Source organism: Acinonyx jubatus, chromosome X (genome assembly GCF_027475565.1).
Source record: "Acinonyx jubatus isolate Ajub_Pintada_27869175 chromosome X, VMU_Ajub_asm_v1.0, whole genome shotgun sequence".
Taxonomy (NCBI): Eukaryota; Metazoa; Chordata; class Mammalia; order Carnivora; family Felidae; genus Acinonyx; species Acinonyx jubatus.
This window is the reverse complement of record NC_069389.1, coordinates 91168806-91187622: the sequence shown is the minus strand read 5'-3', so window position 1 is coordinate 91187622 and position 18817 is coordinate 91168806. Positions and strand designations below refer to the sequence as shown.

General features: G+C 38.1%; 1 protein-coding gene across 2 annotated transcripts in view; it reads right to left on the bottom strand.

Moving 5' to 3' along the window:
• HTR2C (5-hydroxytryptamine receptor 2C) overlaps positions 1–18817 on the bottom strand; it is a 288259-nt gene that overhangs the window by 147972 nt on the left and 121470 nt on the right. For both annotated transcript variants that reach the window (XM_027054887.2, XM_027054888.2), the window contains exons 3-4: positions 8906–9020; positions 3595–3908 (exon numbers count right to left, since the gene is read on the bottom strand). In XM_027054887.2, the coding sequence (XP_026910688.1) occupies positions 3595–3908; positions 8906–8940 (349 nt within the window). In that variant the 5' untranslated portion in view covers positions 8941–9020. The remainder of the gene's footprint in view (positions 1–3594; positions 3909–8905; positions 9021–18817) is intronic.

The window sequence follows — 18817 nt, the reverse complement described above, 5'->3', positions numbered from 1 at the left end:
TTGTATCATGTTCAATGCCCTTAAACCACTGTTTTCTTATTAACTCTGTTAATTTTTGGTTTGCCAATTTTTTTTTCAAATTTTTATTTAAATTCTAGTTAATTAACATATAGTGTAGTATTGACTTCAGGTATAGAATTTAGCAATTCATCACTTACGTATAACACCCAGTGCTCATGCCAACAAGTGCCCCCCTTAATGCCCATCACACCCATTTAACCCATCCCCCCCCGACCTCCCCTCCAGCATCCCTCAGTTTGTTCTCTATAGTTAAGGGTCTGTTTTATGGTTTGCCTCTCCCTTTTCTTCCCCCATGTTGATCTTTTTTTTTTCTTCTTAAATTCCACGTATGAGTGAAATCATATGGTATTTGTCTTTCTCTGACTGACGTATTTCACTTAGCATAATACACTGTAGCTCCACCCGCTGGCTTGCCAATTTTTCTTAAGAAAGAGAGACGGCACAAGTGAGCAAGAGGCAGAGAGAGAAGAAGGGAGACAGAGAGAGAGAGAGAGGGAGGGAGGGAGGGAGGGAGGGAGGGAAGGAGAGAAAGAGAAAGAGGAGCGGGGCTCACCAAGGACTCATGTTTTTACCCAAAGCGGGGCTCGAACTCACCCAAAGCAGGGCATGAGTTCACTCGATGTGGGACTTACCAACGGTGAGAGCATGACCTGAGTCCAAGTCAGATGCTTAACCACGGAGCCACCAGGCGCCCTGCCAATTTTTTTATGGTATCATTTAACTCCCACCTTTTGTGTATAGAAAAATCAATAAAATTATTTTACTTTCCTCTTCCTCTTTCCCTTTCTATTCTCTTCCTAAATTTAATTGCATTTTTAAAAAAATTTTTTAGAATAAATAACATATAATATGTATTGTGTAACCTATAACAGTGCTCTTCTGCCCTTATATCACCTTTATTCTTGTCTTCACTCTAAAATTACTCATATTGGGGCGCCTGGGTGGCGCAGTCGGTTAAGCGTCCAACTTCAGCCAGGTCACGATCTCGCGGTCCGTGAGTTCGAGCCCCGCGTCGGGCTCTGGGCTGATGGCTCAGAGCCTGGAGCCTGTTTCCGATTCTGTGTCTCCCTCTCTCTCTGCCCCTCGCCCATTCATGCTCTGTCTCTCTCTGTCCCAAAAATAAATAAACGTTGAAAAAAAATTTAAAAAAAATAAATAAAATTACTCATATTAAATGCTCATCATCAGTCTTTTGGATGAAATTTTCCCAGTCATTCCTTGGTTAGTTGAATGTCATCCACCATTTATTTTGTTTTTTTAATTTTTTAACTTTTATTTGTTTTTGAGAGAGAGAGAGAGACAGAGCATGAGCAGGGGATGGGCAGAGAGAGGGGGAGACACAGAACCCGAAGCAGGCTCCAGGCTCTGAGCTGTCAGCACAGAGCCCAACGTGGGGCTCGAACCCACAAACTGTGAGATCATGACCTGAGCTGAAGTTGGACGCTTAGCCGACTGAGCCACCTGGGTGTCCCCACCATTTAATTTCTTAAGCACGGCTTATGGGTTCAGAACTCTCTGAGTTTAACATAGTTTTGAACTTTTTATAGCCTCGATGGCTAGCATGTCTGGATGTAAAACTCTTCATTTCAAACTTTGAGTATATTTTTTCTGTTTTTTAGTTTAAAGTATACTTTATATACAGTAAAATTCACCCTTTTAAAATTGCACACAAGGATTTATAGTTTTTCAAATTTTGAGTGTATATATATGATATTTGAGTGTATATATATATGATATTATATATCATATATATGATATTATATTTATATTGTATAATAAAAAATATATATTATAGATTATAGATGTATATATGTAAAATTTAAATTATATATGTATATGTAATTATATATGTGTAATATATGTATATATGTATATAAATTATATGTGTATATACAATTATATATATGCATATATGTATGTGTGTGTGTATATATATATATATATGTATATATATATATATCTGTACAATATACACCACTACCAGACCAAGATATACCAAATAAATACTCCTTTTCAGCCATCCTCCCACTTTCAGTCCCTGGAAACTAGTGATCTGTTCTCTCTCTTTATAGATTTGCCTTTGAAAAAACGTCTTACAAATGGTTGGCTTTTTGAAAAATATTGCTTCACTATTCCTTTGCTTTGTTGTTTTTGTTACTTGTGAGGTCAGTCTCATTCTTTTGCTCCTATAGATCATTCCTTATTTTTACCTGGAATCCCTGAGGATGTTTTCTTTATGTTTAAAATTAAAAAAATAGAATAATCATATGATCCAGTCATTTCACTACTGGGTATGTAACCAGAGAAAATGAAAACACTAATTCAAAAACATATATGCATCCCTGTGGTTACTGCAGCATTATTTACAATAGCCAAGATATGGAAGCAACCCAAGTGCCCATCGATAGATAAATGAAGAAAGAAAATGTGGCCTATAGATACTATGGAGTATTACTCAGCCATAAAAGAGAATGAAATCTTGTAATTTGCAACAATACGATGGACCTAGAAAGTATAATGCTAATTGACGTCAGTCAGAAAGTCAAATACCATATGATTGCACTCATATGTGGAATTTAAGAAACAAAACAAATTAAAAAAGACAAATTAAAAAAAAAAAACCAGACTCTTCAATACAGAGAACAAGCTGGTATTTGCCAGAGGGGAAGTGTGGGGGGGGATGAGTGACATAGATGAAGGGCAGTAAGAGTGCTATTATCCTGATGAGCTTTGAAGAACATAGAATTGTTCAATCATTATATTGTACACCTGAAACTCACATAACTAATATAACACTAGTTACACTATGCAACACTATAACACTAATCACTAATACACCTGAAACTAATATAACTAATATAACACGGTATGTTAATTACACTTGAATAAAAATACAAAATATGAAATGCATAGGGTAAAGAGACGGCACAACATGAAAAGGAAACATTAAAAACCTCTCTAAAATCAATATCATGAAAACTTTAAATGCCTGGATTTTATTGTGATGATGTGACCTGGCACTTATGTAATTAGTCATTAATTTGTTAGCCCCTACCGCCTTGTAAAAACATAAATTATAGACTCCATGAAGACGAATGGCTGTTATTGAGTATTTAATATGTGCCAAGCACTTAGTTGGCCAACATTTAAAAAGATCACTTCCAATATATTTATGAAAGACGATGAGTTTCTTTTTCCTTCTTTGTATAAGAGATGATACCAGGTCTGTGTACTGCCCAGAACATAGGGGGGAGAACAGGTTTCTGCCACTGTCCCATTCTGTACATTGCAAGGCAACTGTCATTGTTAACAACTGGAGACGGGGCAATAGAGCATCTCTGGATGATTTTAATATACCACAAAATGTCTGTTTTGCTTTGTGAAGACTCTGCTACGGATTTATTTCATGAATATGGTGCACACATCCAATTCTTCCGTCATGCAGTTTGCTCTTGTCTTCATTTTCCAAATGATACGAGTGGAATCATTAACCGTATGGGTGTTTACCGTGATACCTGGCGCAGATTTACGATCTAATCTGAGGTTTTTCAAAACTAATAAAAGTGTACTTACCATAAAGGATTGCCAGCAGAGACAACGGCATGACAAGTAGTCCCACTAGCATATCAGCAATGGCTAGGGACATTAAGAAGTAATTGGTGGCATTGTGCAGTTTCTTTTCCAAGCTTACTGCCATGATAACGAGAATGTTGCCACCTATCGTCAAGATGATTATTATGACGATGGAAAGTGCTGGCCAGTTTTGTACCCCGTCTGGGAATTTGAAGCGTCCACCATCGGAGGTATTGAAAATGTCAGTTACTAGAGCTGCAACAGGGCTCACAGAAATATCAAATTGCCAAACCAGTAGGCCAATGAGGTGCACACTGAAAATGAAGAAAAAAAAATCGTCAGGTTCATATTGTATTGCTTATACGCAATAAATTGCTTATGCAAAACAACTACTTTGCCTTCAAGAATCATTACCATCATCAATATTTCCGGTCTCTTAATTAAATCTCAGTATTTCTTCTTTCTATCCAAGGATATTTTTATTGAGAGCTCATTATGAGTCAAGCACTTAACTTATGGACATATAAATATATAATCTCGTTGGGTCTCACACAGCAACTTCGTGGGGTCAGTATTGGTTTGTACCCATCATGTAGCCGAGGAGACTGAGGTTCAGAGAGGTTAAGTGACTTTCTCCAGCCAGTATGGGCCACGAGGTGGCAGGGGCAGGGTCCGTATTCAGGTGTCACTGATTTCAAAGCCTGTGTTTTAAACATCTGCTCTATACAAGCAATATAAAGCCAAAGTATTGCTTGATTTCCTGTAATGGTCTGTTTTTATATGTTTTAAATAGTAATTTCTTCTATATGTTTTCTGAGACAAATGACAACAGAAGGAAAGGAGATTGTCCTTTAAGTATCCAGGACTGTGACAAGAAAATTGAACATTGCCTTTTTAAATGAAAAGCTAAGAAGGAATAAATTGTCCTCAGACAAACTTCAGGCAAGATGTTGGAAGAGGGAGAGTGGGTTTTGGCAACCCAAGAGAGTTCTTTCTAGAACTCTTCTTACCTTCTCACAGCTGCAGAGTGACTTTATGCGGGTCCATACATATTAATAAACTTTCCTTCTGTCTAACACTCTCCTCATTTCTGTCCTATGTTTTCTGGGCCCTGTTCCAGGCTGAACAATGATTGATTTGTGGTGATGACCAGTTCCTACGGGTTCGCTGCTTTTCCTGTGCTGGATACAAAATCTCCTCGGTAATTTAAAATGTGCATTTCTCATGACCGTGGTTTTGCAGATTCTGCTAGTAGGAATGTCAGGCCGGGTGGCAAACTAATGCAACAGAGATGGACGTGGTTATGTTTCGCTCACCCCAATTTAACTTCCCCCAGGAGTGATATGAGATTTATGGAGGTTCCATACATCACGTGCCCTCTCAAAGGGTACATCCCTAAAGGATCGAATAAAACTAACGTTTATTTTCATGAATACAATAGACAAGAAAGACAAGCATATTCAATATTTCTTGCTTAAAGGCAAGGATTGCCTGCGAATGTGCATTCTATGTTTTGATTATGACTGTCATAACGATCGCTAATTATTATACGCACGGAGTTGCACACACGCAATACTTTCTCAACTTAAACTGGAACACTTGGGCTGAACAATTATTAGCATTTTAAAATTCAAGTAAAATGTTGTAGTAATTTTCTAGAGGATTTAAAAATCATTTCTCTTAATATCTTGCTAATGCATGTCTATGTCTTTTAAGATAACGCAGCAGTCATGAAAATATTTTGACTCTCTCATTCTACAGAGGATAGAAAACTACTATTTCAGACATTTTGCTTATCATAACTTCCTCATTAGTCAAAGTTACCTGGCATTCTAAGCAACATACAGAGGGTGACATAGATAGTGATTTTTTTTTTCAAATAATCTGTGAATTCTTTCAAATGCTGGCTGTATTCTTTTCCTGGAACATAAAAAACAATACCGAAAATGATAGATGAGTCAAAAAATCTGTATCATGAGTAATCTGTGATTAGTGTGAGTGGAAAGTATTGAAATAAAGGACCAAATAAATAGAAGCAAGTTCTTTGCTCTCAGCTTAAATTATTCTGTCACTGTAATTGCTGCTTTGGGCATGTGGTCAGTTTTCTAACCTCATGGCCTCAATGATTTTTTTGACCAGTCACTTAACCTCTCAGAGCCTCAATTTCTTCATCTGTACAACAAGGATGTTCTCTATCATACGATTGTTGTGAAAATTCAGTAATTCATGTAAAGTCCTGAAAATAGTACCTTTGTCATAATAGGCCCTCAGTAAATATTGGAGCTTTCTTTTTGTCTTCAAAGTTAAAACAAAAGTATTTTGTGGTAACTATGCCCAAACTCATGTATTTCATAATTGGTGATGAATTCAAATCCTGATCTTATTTTTTTAGTACGATACCTCTTTATGCAAAACTAAGCTCAGGCAGTAATTTTAAACTGGGTCTTTTCTGGCCTGCCTGATGAAAAACGTGTCCTTCCGGCATTTAAAAAAAAAAATCTAGTTTAGGGGTGCCTGGGGGCTCTGTCGGTTAAGCATCCAACTCTTGGTTTTGGCTCAGGTCGTGATCTCATGGTTCGTGAGTTCCAGCCCCACATTGGGCTCTGGGCTGACAGTGTGGAGCCTGCTTAGGATTCTTTCTCTTTCTCTCTCTCTCTCTCTCTCTCTCTGCCCCTCCAGCATTCTCATTCTCTCTCTCTCTCCTCTCTCTCCTCTCTCTCTCTCTCAAAATAAATAAATAAATAAACTTAAAAAAATTTCTAGTCTAGGGGCACCTGGGTAGCTCAGTCGGTTAGGCATCCGACTTCAGCCCAGGTCATGATCCTGCCCTTCGCGTGGGTTCGAACCCCGCGTCGGGCTCTGTGCTGACAGCTTGGAGCTCCAAGCCCGGAGCCTGCTTCAGATTCTGTGTCTCCCTCTCACTCTGCCCCTCCCCCGCCCGCGCTCTGTCTCTCTGTCTCCCCAAAATGAAAACATTAAATTTTTTTTTTTAATTTCCAGTTTGCAATCACTAACGATCATCTCCGGTAGTCCCACAAAAGTTTATGCTCACAGTAAAATGCTGCATCTTCAATGGTCAGTTGTGAAAGCATCAAAGTTGCCTAGGGAATACGCATCCAACTTCAGTTTTCTAAGTAAGTTGTGAAAACATCAAAGTCTTTCCATATTTCTCTAAGAATAATAGAGGAATGCAGGATACAATCATATATAAAAAATACATGAAATACTAGTGGACAATTACCAATTTTATAATTTGAGTGTCTTATTGTGGGTAGAAAAGCACTTGAAGTGGTGATCTTGCCTTCCTCTGCCGGTCAGATATATTTTTAATTTTCATTAAAGTGTCCAGAGACAAATACTGAACTGCTAAGGAAGCTTATAGAATCTAAATATATCTATTGACAGTTATAAAATAGTCTTATTGGGAAGATCCTGAAAGGTATCTTCTTTAGTTTCCTGGGGTCAACTCAATTAAATTTAATAAATTCTTATTGAGTACCACTATGGGCAAAGCATTATAATTTTTATTAAAGGTCAAACCTGTTTTCTATAGTTTTGTAATCAAGAATTGGCTATATTACAATTAAACCTAATTTCTAATAGTTGCATACTCAGTGACACATATACAGTCCTTTTACAAAAAAAAAAAAGAAGAAAAAGAATGTAAGTCTTGCTCCTAAAGCTTAATTGTTATTAAGACCACAGAAGTCTCAGAAAACATGCACACAAAAACCACAGTTTCTCTGTGAACAACGCAGCCAATTTATTCCGTGCTGCTAAATGTTTAATGAGCATATGATTCTATATTCTTAGGAGAGGAACAGGATGATCATTTGATGTAAAAATGTATACATTTTACATCTACTGTGTTTTTGCATGGCCTATGCCAATGGGCACCATGGGAAAAGATGGATGGTACCTTGTTTCTCTTAATAGAATGGACGAAATTCTGTATGGAGTTAATTTCATACAGAATAATTTGGTGCCCTTAATGACAGTCCTACATTTTGGCATATGGACCAGTGGCTACCCGCTGAGTTGGCCCAGGGGCACGGAATAGAAACATCTGTCCTTTCATTTCCCATACTTGACTCTTCTCTATCTTTCTTTATCACCGTCCTTCACCCTTTCCTTTTCCTGTCTGTTCTTGTTCTTTCAGAGTCCCACACCTCTGAGACTAACGTCACCACCACGTACAATGACATCCAAGATACGGCTCTCGGGGCATGTCTTGCAGAGGTTCCAGCGTTGATGTGCTTTTAACCGACACTCCTCCATCAGCTTTTTCCTGGATGAGCTCTTTTACAGAAATCATAGAGGAGACGGTAGGAGCAAGGTGACTCCAGGCTTCCCAACTGTACTGATCAAAATTGACAGACCCCCGGATCTTTTTTTCCATGTCCCATTTCTCAAAGAGTGGGTTTAGAAGAAAGCAGCCCAACATTTTCTTAAGTTAAAAAGAAGATATATTTGGATTAGATTACATTTAGCATTGCCCAGTACTGGATCCAAATTCTTATTTCCTTTATGTGGCAATCTACTGACCTTAACTTCTGGGTCATTGTGTCAAGAATTTGGAGGATGGCATTGTTTTCCTCTGGCTAGCTACACCCCCAGCCTCTACTCCCTGACTTCCGACCCATTCTTTTGCAACCTCAACTCTTCCTTTTTTTTAATGTTTATTTATTTATTTTGAAAAAGAGCGTGAGCAGGGGAGAGGCAGAGAGAGAAAATCCCGAGCAGGCTTTGCGCTGTTTGTGCTGTTCGCAAAGAGCCTGATGCAGGGCTCGAACTCTTGAACCGTGAGATCATGACCTGAGCCGAAATCAAGAGTCAGACACTTAATTGACTGAGCCAAGCAGGTGCCTCTCAGCCATTCTTCATAAAAGCAGAAACTTGTGGAGACACTTTACCCTCTTGGTTGCTTAGTCCATGCAGGAAGGAAAAGGAAAGGACCTTTCCCGTTTCTACATTTGAACCATAGAGAAAGCAACCCTGAACACTGGAATTGTTTTTGAATTTAAGATCTTATTGCCATATTATTTATTTGAATACATAAGCAGTTGTGTTTAATTGAAGCCCAAGTTATTGGGGCTTTTTCCATTTACTTTTGAACAGGAAACACCCAGAATATTAATCTACGGGGTGCAAGTCATTTATGCAATTTGAGGCAAATCTAGCTGAATGATCATTTTTGAGCATTTTAACATTTAACATTTAACATGTTAAAAATTTAACATTTTAACATTTTTGAGCAAGCTACCATTAAAAGAGTTATCCTTTAGAAAATAGTAAGTAATAACATCCTTACAGGAACGAATGCACCGCTTTCCTCGGGTTCACCATGATTGCTTCGGTGTTAAGCAACCAAAGTTTAAAGTTGAGAAGTGGAAATGTAACAGATTGAATTCATAATTCCATCCTTTCTGGGGAAAGAGAAAAAAAAAAGAAAAAGAAAATTAGTGAAATGTCCAAATAACTTGCATTACAACCAATTAGGTAAACTTAAATGTACTTATTAAGTGATAAGAAACATATAAGTGATAAAAAATGGCAGAGAATAAAGTTTGCGTTTATTTACATATACAACCGTCGTAATGTTTCTTTCCTTTTTTTTAGTTTTCTTAAAAATTTCTTGCATGCACTCTATTTCTACTTCTACTAAATCTCTTCTTAGAGCACACATAGCTTCCAATCGGTGTTTGGAGAAAGAAGTTAAGAATATACGCTTCTTAATTTGCAAAGCATTGGGGGAAAGTTTGTGATGTCATAATTAAGTAGCAAGTATAACATGTATCAAAGGTTTCATTTTCTAGGAACATGGAAAACTAAAATAAGTGTTTTTTTTTAAAAAGTTTATTTATTTGAGGGGGGGGGCAGAGAGACAGGGAGAGAGAGAGAATCCCAAGCACCTTCCACGCTCAGTGTGGAGCCCCATGAGGGGTTCAATCGAACGCACCAAGAGATCGTGACCTAAGCTGAAATCAAGAGTCGAAGTTTAACCGACTGAGCCCCCGGGCACCCCCGATTCTAAATACTTTTATGAAGTGAACATATTTTGTGCAACATTCCTAATTTATTTTCTTCAACTTGAAGGAATCTGCATTCACCTAGCTTTATTTGTACTTTTGCATCAACCAACAATATTCTCCAGAGAGCAGCACTGGGTTTATACCAAAATAAATGGGCTGCAGTGGGTGTCAATGACAAAAAAATGTAGTTGTGGTGGGAGAAGGGGCAGAAAGAGAGTCTTGAATAGCTTGAGAATGTGGGATAACATTGAAAAATCCTCTGTTCTGTCTGATTTAGGAGTATTTCCAAGGGATGTGAGAAAAATTTGTTGATAGTCTTTTTTAGTGTCTTGTAGTTCCTTTTAGAAGTCTGGGAGTAAAATTTGACTGGAACAAATTGTACCTCCTTATATTTCCCATCTCATTTAGTAGCGCTATTATTCTAGTCACTCAAGCTACAAATTTAATTTATTCTTCCTTCTTATCCCTCACCTCTCACTTGTGAGTTCTATCAATGCTACCTACACAAAATCTTCCTCATAACCGTCTCTTTCATTACAGCAATGCATAAAATATGGCCTCCGGTATTCAGAAACAAAATATTCTATGGGAGAGATCGAGTGACATTCGCCAGATCATTAGTCAGACCATTTTTGTCCCATAAAATGCCGCCAGGCAATGCATAAATCCCTTTTCCTGGGAGGTCTGCAAATAAGTGACAGGAAAAATAAAAAAGGATACAGAAAGACAAAAAGGTCTTATTTTGCATCTTTGTCCTCAAGAGACATCAAAATCCTTCTCTTTTCCCAATATTAAAATATAAAAATTGTTCCTAATGCTTGCTTTTCAAGAACCTAAAAATTAATATAATTTAAAAGCTTCAAAGTAAAATACGCTTCATTCCGATATCATTCAATTGGTAACAAATCAATTGAAACTGTGTTTGCCATAACTCGATATGATAACCATCTCATTCAACATTATATTATCCTTATTCTCAGCCATGGTAGAGTCCTATTTATTGCCACTCAAACTGCCACATTTCTTTAAAAATTAATTGCTCTTGGAGCACCTGGGTGGCTCAGTCGGTTAAGCGTCCGACTTCGGCTCAGGTCATGATCTCACGGTCCGTGAGTTCGAGCCCCGCGTCAGGCTCTGTGCTGACAGCTCAGAGCCTGGAGCCTGTTTCAGATTCTGTGTCTCCCTCTCTCTCTGACCCTCCCCCGTTCATGCTGTCTCTCCCTGTCTCAAAAATAAATAAACATTAAAAAAAATTAAAAAAAAATTAATTGCTCTTGTCATCTTTTTTACATGTATATTTTCCCAAGGAATATCAATGGAAAAATTAAAAAACAATTATTTATTTTTCTAAGTTCCAAATCTCACAAGTAATAATCACAAAAGTATATTATGTATATAGATGTCCAGTTTATTAACTAAAATACCTTAAGGACAAAGTAGTATCTTTCTGTACTGTTAAAATTTGCATTTTTTGTTGTTCACTAAAACTGACTAAACCTGACACAAAGTGCTCCCGGATTGGTGGTAAAAGTTTAGAAATATAATACGATGGACAGGAATAAATTATATAAATTATGTAAAGTGAGTAACGGTACATTACATGTTTCCCCAAAGGGCTAAGTCACTATGACAATATTTTGCAATGAGAAATGTTTTGTGAGTAATCCTACAAAAAGAGGAGGGAATACAAAACCTCTTAAAGCCTTGGATAAGACAACAAGAGAAACAAAAAAAAAAAAGAGACAGAGAGAGAGAGAGAAACAAAAAACAAACCCATAACAAAACAACACTAACTGAGCACTCTAATCTGCAAATCTCTCAGACCCCGCCAATCTTTCATAATGAGATTCTCATGGTTGTGTTGAACGAAAAAAAAGTATACCTGTGAACTCAGTATTCAAGTTCGGGAAGACTTGTGTTTTCTAAAATTAAGAAAAAATCACTGGTGGCATAACTGATAGAGTGATTCATTTTAAATGAGAATCTATGTGGCTCTCATAGAAATTGTGTTTGGTCATGTGACAATGTGAAAGTATTATAAGAATATGTATACACATTTATATGTGTATGTGTGCATATATACATGTGTGCATATATACATATATATGTATGATATACATATATATTCTCTATATATACATATATATTTCTCTTTTGTGTAGAGAAAATGATGGTTGATCAACCTGTAATGAATTAACTATATCAAGCATGAAGGGAAAAATCACAGGTTAAATCACAGACATAAGTTCAAGATCAGTAAATACATATTTGGACTAATCTCTTATTTCTTTCTGCAACACTAGTCACAAATTTTTCATGTTCTCGCTAAAGCTTTGTAAGATCTTCCGACATCAATAACGGTAACTGCACTTGCTAGGTCAAAAAGGGGAACAAATCGTAGTTTTCGTGTAGTTCTCAAACAGTACAATTTTATACAAGATATTGCAGAATAACTTCAATTATTTTTTTAATTTTTTCAATTTTTTCTTTTTTTTTTTCTTTTAAATGCTGATTTTTGAGAGAGAAAGAGCGCGCATGCGTGTGAGCTGTGGAGGGGCACAGAGAATGGGGGTCTGAGGATGCGAAACAGGCTCTGTACTGACAGCAGACCGACCGATGCGGAGCTGGAACTCACAAACCATGAGATCATGACCTGAGCCGAAATCAGACGCTTAACCACCTGAGCCACCCACGCGCCCCTAATGTGGAATTTTAATTAAGCAAGACTCATACCCTGAGCATTACATGTAATTGATGCCTATGAAATCTGTCCTCATATGTCAACATACGTTATGTGTCAAATAGCATATATTGTCAAAAATAGTGTGAATACTTGAGAACAACTGAGCCAAAATAAGGTCCCCAGTGTATATTCAGAAATTAGTTTCAAACACTCAAAGTTTATCAGTATCACTAAAAAATACTTAAGAGCCATTATCAATAACCATCTTGGAAGTGAAATATGGAAAATAAAAACCCACTGTGGGCCTTCCCACATGGCCTCAGGCTAGACTTGGTAATGTGTTAATTTCAGAGCTAATTGGTGTGGTTCCTGTAACAGCTCTAAATAAAAGAATGACTGACTGTCATGGGAACTAAGAGCTCTTCAGTACACAGCTCCTATTTTGACTCCTTCTTGATGGCATTTTAAGGGTTTTGCATGGGCATGAATTTAGCGATGCTACACTTCCTGCTGAATTTAGTGATGCTTACACTTCCTGCATTCATTGAACAGTAACTTGATGGTTCACCGGGAAAACCAGCGTTGTGCTCTCTTTAAGGGATACCTAGTTTTCCATGCCAATTTGCCATCCAAGGGGTGAGAGATATATGCGCATCCTGTGGTCTGTAGAATACTATATATTCAATTCATTTGCGAAAGACTACAAAGATGAGAAAGGGAAATCAACTTTGCATGTCATCTCAATTTTACACATATTAAATTTAGCTTATGGAAGAGCATCCACATGGCTCTGTATTGGGAGATAAAAACAACAAGGAAAACCCCACGATTTTGGATTCTAGTAAAGTCGTAGTTTAAGAGTCAAGTGTTAAAGCAGCAGAGAGTAGGCATTAAATTAGAGAAAAGGAAAAATCAAGGAGGGAAGAAAATAAAAATGGAAAAATAGGCAAAAAGGAAAATGTCAATGGAGACTGTTTTGAGAAGGAACAGAGTTCACGTTGTGCGATTTGTCTGAAAGAAGATAGCTGGTGACGTTAGCGTCATTTCAATACAGCCGTGCAGGAAGGATCTAGAATGTAGTTGGATGAAGGGGGAGAGAAGAGGACCATCCAGATGAGAGGAGGTGGTTGGTGAGGAAAGGGAAGATGTTCAAAGGGTTTTGCCGTGTACTAAATGTGTACTAAAGACAATTTTTTGAGAGGAAGAGCCATATAAATGTCCTTTCCATGTAGCTCCCACATTCCTTAGCCAAGTGCTGGGGATAAAGCACTTGACTGATCCAAGGGAAAGGAAAGGGAGAGACTTGAAGAGATTTAAGGTGTGAAGTGAAATGATCCTAAGAATAAGAGCTGTGGTTTTTTTGTTTGTTTGTTTGTTTGTTTGTTTGTTTGTTTTTTCAAATTGTGCCTGGAGAGGACAGAAGTCTATGACCGTATCAAAAACCGTGGACATTTCCTTCTATCTTCTAAAGCTCACCATTTATAACTCATTTTTACTGTTACCTTTCCTATGCTTTGACACTGAAGAAAGATTAATCATGTTTCAATCACATTTTCTGTCCTCAAACTGTTCCTTAGTCTTTCTTTTCCAGACCTGGCCACACATAATACTGATAAAAAATAGAACCTGGGGCGCCTGGGTGGCTCAGTTGCTTGAGTGACCAACCTCAAGTCATGATCTCACAGTTTGTGAGTTCGAGCCTTGCGTCGGGCTCTGTGCTGACAGCTCGGAGCCTGGAGCCTGCTTCGGATTCTGTCTCCCCCTCTCTCCGCCCCTCCCTTGCTCATGCTCTCTCTCTCTCTCACTCTCTCTCTCAATAATAAATAAACATTCTAAAAAAATAGTAAGAAACTGCCAGTGTTGGGGCACCTGGGTGGCTCAGTTGGTTAAGCATCTGACTCTTGGTTTTGTCTCAGGTCATGATCTCACGGTTCGTGAGTTTGAGCCCCGCATCAGCTCCGTGCTAAGGGCAAAGAGCCTGCTTGGGATTCTCTCTCTCCCTTTTCTCTCTGCCCCTCCCCAACTCATGCTCTTGCTCTGTCAAAAAATAAACTTAAAAAATGAACTTAAAAAAAATGCCAGAGTTTCTACCTGACGTTTTAACAAAATTTGGAAGTTAAAGATTATTCCATTAAAAACGTTTACATTAGGTTTCTGGAAATTCCATGAGCTCATTATGGTGATGAAGCAGATTATTTTCTCTCACACTGAAGAGATTCAATCTGACACTGAAGGTTTTAAAAACTATAGAATAGGTAGTCACCTGAGATCATTCTTAGACATTTGACTTTTTATAATAAAGCATGCAAGAATTTTATAAGTAATAATAAATGCAGAGGTTTAATTTTTGTCAGTTTCCATTGCTCAGAAATTATAGACTCATAATTCAAAACTTATCCCTGTGGTTATCACGGCCTCTGAGCAGATACTAGATCAAAAGTGAATTAGTCACAAATGTTCAGATTATTCTTCAGAAGATTATATTAATGTGGCACAGATTTAGAACATTTTGGGGGGAAATCCTTTGATTCAAAAACTATCCTTAAAACTAATGAATATTGTAGGAATTTTCCTCTCAACCTCAAATGTACTGTAGGGATTTTCTAATAAAACATATAATTGTCAGGGCGCCTGGGTGGCTCCGTTGGTTAAGCGTCCCACTTGGGCTCAGGTCATGATCTCCTGGTTCGTGAGATCCAGCCCCGAATCGGGCTCTGTGCTCACAGCTCGGAGCCTGGAACCCGCTTCGGATTCTGTGTCTCCCTCTCTCTCTGCCCCTCCCCCGCTCACACCGTCTCTCTCTGTCTCTCTCAAAAATAAATAAACGTTAAAAAACACTTAAAACATATAATTGCCATACTAAAAAATTCACCTTTGCCAAGTATAATCAGATAACAGCTATTTATGATTTTAATAGAAAGTTAGTATATTATACAGTTATCATATCCAACACAAGTAAAGACTACTCGTCCACCAGTCGACACAGGATATTCAAGCAAATTAAGCTAATTTAGAAACTTATTTTGTGAAGTTAAATGAATTCAGATCTTCTATCTTCAAGTGGAAGGTCTTAATTTAGCCTACAATTATGAATTCATACAACTCCTAAGGCTGAAAAATTATGAGTGATCAAATAACCCAGTCCTTTGCCTTCAAACAGACCTATATTTAAACCACTTGAAGAAATGTGATAATTGATGTTCTTTAGCGCAACCTCCAGAAGAGGCAATTTCATAACCTTCCGATGTTTAGCAATCCGCTTCCCAGAAAATCATATTTTATATTAGGCAAAAAGCCTCAAGCTAAGAGACTTAAATGGGAATGATTACTTTCTTACTAAGTCGGGTACAGATCTATGTAACAGGATAAAGCGATACCATCAACTTGCTCCCTGCGTCTTTTTCTTCGACTTGTCCGAGAATACAGTGATTCAGACCCAGAACTGGAGACTTCTTCATGGTGTGCCATAGGGAAATCTAATGGTTCTGAACATGCAGTTATATATGTTGGGTGATATTAAAATTTCCTCTCCAAACTGAGACACTTTTGAAAGTGAAGGGCAAGGGGGCCTTAACTGGACAAGACTCTGGGTCTCTCCTGGATATGCCATTAGATCTGGTAATAAGGTGATTCTTCTATTTGTTCTGTTTTTTTTTTTTTTAAGTTTATTTATTTTGAGAGAGCAAAAGAGAGAGAGAGAGAGAGAGAGAGAGAGAGAGGGAGAATGAGCAGGGGAGGGGCGGAGAGAGTGAGAGAGAGAATCCCAAGCAGGCTCAGTACTGTCAGCCTGGAGCCCAATGTGGGGCTGGAACTCACGAACCCGTAAGATGGTAAGATCGTGACCTGAGCAGAAGCCAATAGTCAGAAGCTTAACGGACTGAGCCACCCAGGCGCCCTGGTGATTATTCTTTTTGAATGCAGGTCTGGTGTCATTTCCTGCCCTCACCCCCTGGATGTGATCTCAGAGGTTGTTTACACAAATTTAACCCTTCATCTTGTACTTGGCATTAAAATGAAACAGGAAATATTTTCTGCCTGTTTGTATTGACTCAATGCTTCTGCTTGTGCTTCCCATATTTTATGAGTGACGACTATTAAAGTTAGTGAGACTTACCAAGATAGTTAACTCCTAAAATCTACAGTGTGTAAGATCCTAAGTGTTTCACACCGAGACCTATTCCATTTACCTAAAATAACACTTTAACAACAAAACGCCTTCCAAGTTGATAGAGTTAAAATAGCTACCCCAATTATTCCACGATAATCGTAACAGACCTCGAGAGAATCTGTCTGAGTGAACAGAGTGCCCAGTGTTTGAAATTACTTTCTCCATACGTGGTAGCAGAACTCTCCCCGAATTATCTGAGCGTTAGTATCTACGTAGCAGAGTAAAATGATGGCTTTAATTTTTATTTTTGTAAATAATCGGAAGCAGGCTCCAGGCTCCGAGCTGTCAGCAAAGAAAGAGCCCGATGCGGGGCTGGAACCCACAAGCCACGAGATCATGGCCTGAGCTGAAGTCGGTCGCTCAACCCACGGAGCCCCCCAGGCGCCCCGAAACTGATGGCATTTCAACAGCAGAGCTCACAGAGCAAACCACATGCGAAATCTGTTTGGGGGACCTGATTTATGGCACTGGAAGCTCTGCATAACAGCTCTTTCGTGTATTCAAATATTTCTTGCCTGCCTAGCTTATGCTAGGCACCCTGCCAAATGCTGGGCACATAGTGGCAAACAAGGTAGACAAGATCCCTGCTCTCACGGAGCTTACACTCTAGCGGGAGATAGTCAACGTTTAAGCAAAGAAGTAGGATAATTTCAGGTAGTAAGGACTGCTATGAATAAAATGAAATGAAATAGCACAATGGGATAAAGAGAGACTGGGGGAAATACTTTAGACGGACCACTATATGGAGCCATAACCTGAGGTTATATGTATATAACCTCATCCACATATATACATATATATGTGTATATATATGTGTGTGTGTGTGTATACACATATATATATATGTGTATATATATGTATGTATATACACCAGAGTAATAATATTAGCCAGGATTTGCTGGTTATTCTCAATCACCATAAAAAATACAGTAAGTTAAGCACATAACAAGAGTCAACTGATGAAAACAGTTCAAAGTTTTACGTTGGTTTGATTTTAATTTTGCAAACCAGTCGGGGGAACACCTCTTCATCTTTTTTGGCTGAGGTACTTAAAATTCAATTCACATGTGTCCCCGCTTACATTTACATTGGTGTCTCCTCCCCCCATAAGCAACTCCCACTTTCCATTTCGTTAGGTTAAGAGATGACAGACATTTGGCGGAAGAGCAGGCCCTTCTTTCTGGCTGTAGACGGTTCAGTAGAGTCGTGAAGAGCGAAAAGTTCAATCAGTTGCCCAGATGTATTTATTGCCAAATAACGGGGTACTTGGATACATCTGGACAGCCGAATGAACCCTTAACTCCTCATCTTTCCAACAGCTCTTTATTTCCCAGCTTTAGAATCACCTAGATAAAGGGAGAGAAACAAACAAACAATCCACTTTGGAGCAGAAAGATCAGTCTCTTCACGGTTCTGCTGTCCCATTAAAAAAACAAAGCAAAACAAAAAACACCAAAGCGACTCTAACCTGTGCATTTTATGGTATTATACAATGCATGTAAGTCATCAAAATACAGCAAGGCTTATAAATAACAGAGCAACAACATGAAATTAAAATCTGTCACAGATACAGAAAACTGAGGCAAAGTCAAAATTAATTGTATTATTAATAATTTATATAATACATAATTTAGTCTAGTATCATTTAGTACCTTAAATGTTAAGTACACATAGTATAGCATAGAAGAGTAGGCGAGAAGGTTGAGGACACAGGTTCCAGCCCTGACTTATTTGATGTGTGACTTAGGGTAAGTCACTGGACCAATTTGGGCCTCAGTTTTTTTCATCCATCCCATGAAGGGTTTGCGATAGGGGATCTCTATCTCTTCTGGCTCTGAAATGCTGTGATTCAGGTTTTTGTTTTTTGTAAAAGTTTGATATTGTTTTATGCCACTTTATAAATCAGATGCTTCTACATAGCTCAGTTTGGTTACAATTAGATGCTACTTCTTGTCTTTGCCAATTCATTGTAAGAGATGACATTCACAGAGCCTTGGATTGAAGGGCATGTGACAGTGATTCTTAACTTGGGTATCTCATAACTCCACCTCCAAATCCTAAACGTTTATGCGCACGTGTTCTGTCCCATTTCCTGTTTCTACTTCCTTCAAGGAATTCTAAATGGACGTCTCATCCACAAGAGTTAAGAGACTATGCAGACTCACCAAAAAATGAGCACAAACGTATTTAACTGTAACTTTCTGTTTTTAAAAAAAAAATCTTATGCCCAGAATTGAGAGAAATGAAGTTTAAGAAGTCATGACCAGATTCATGGCTATGTAAAGCTTGACTTCTGCTTTAAAGGTTTAATGCTGAACTAATACCCATTTACTGTGTTGT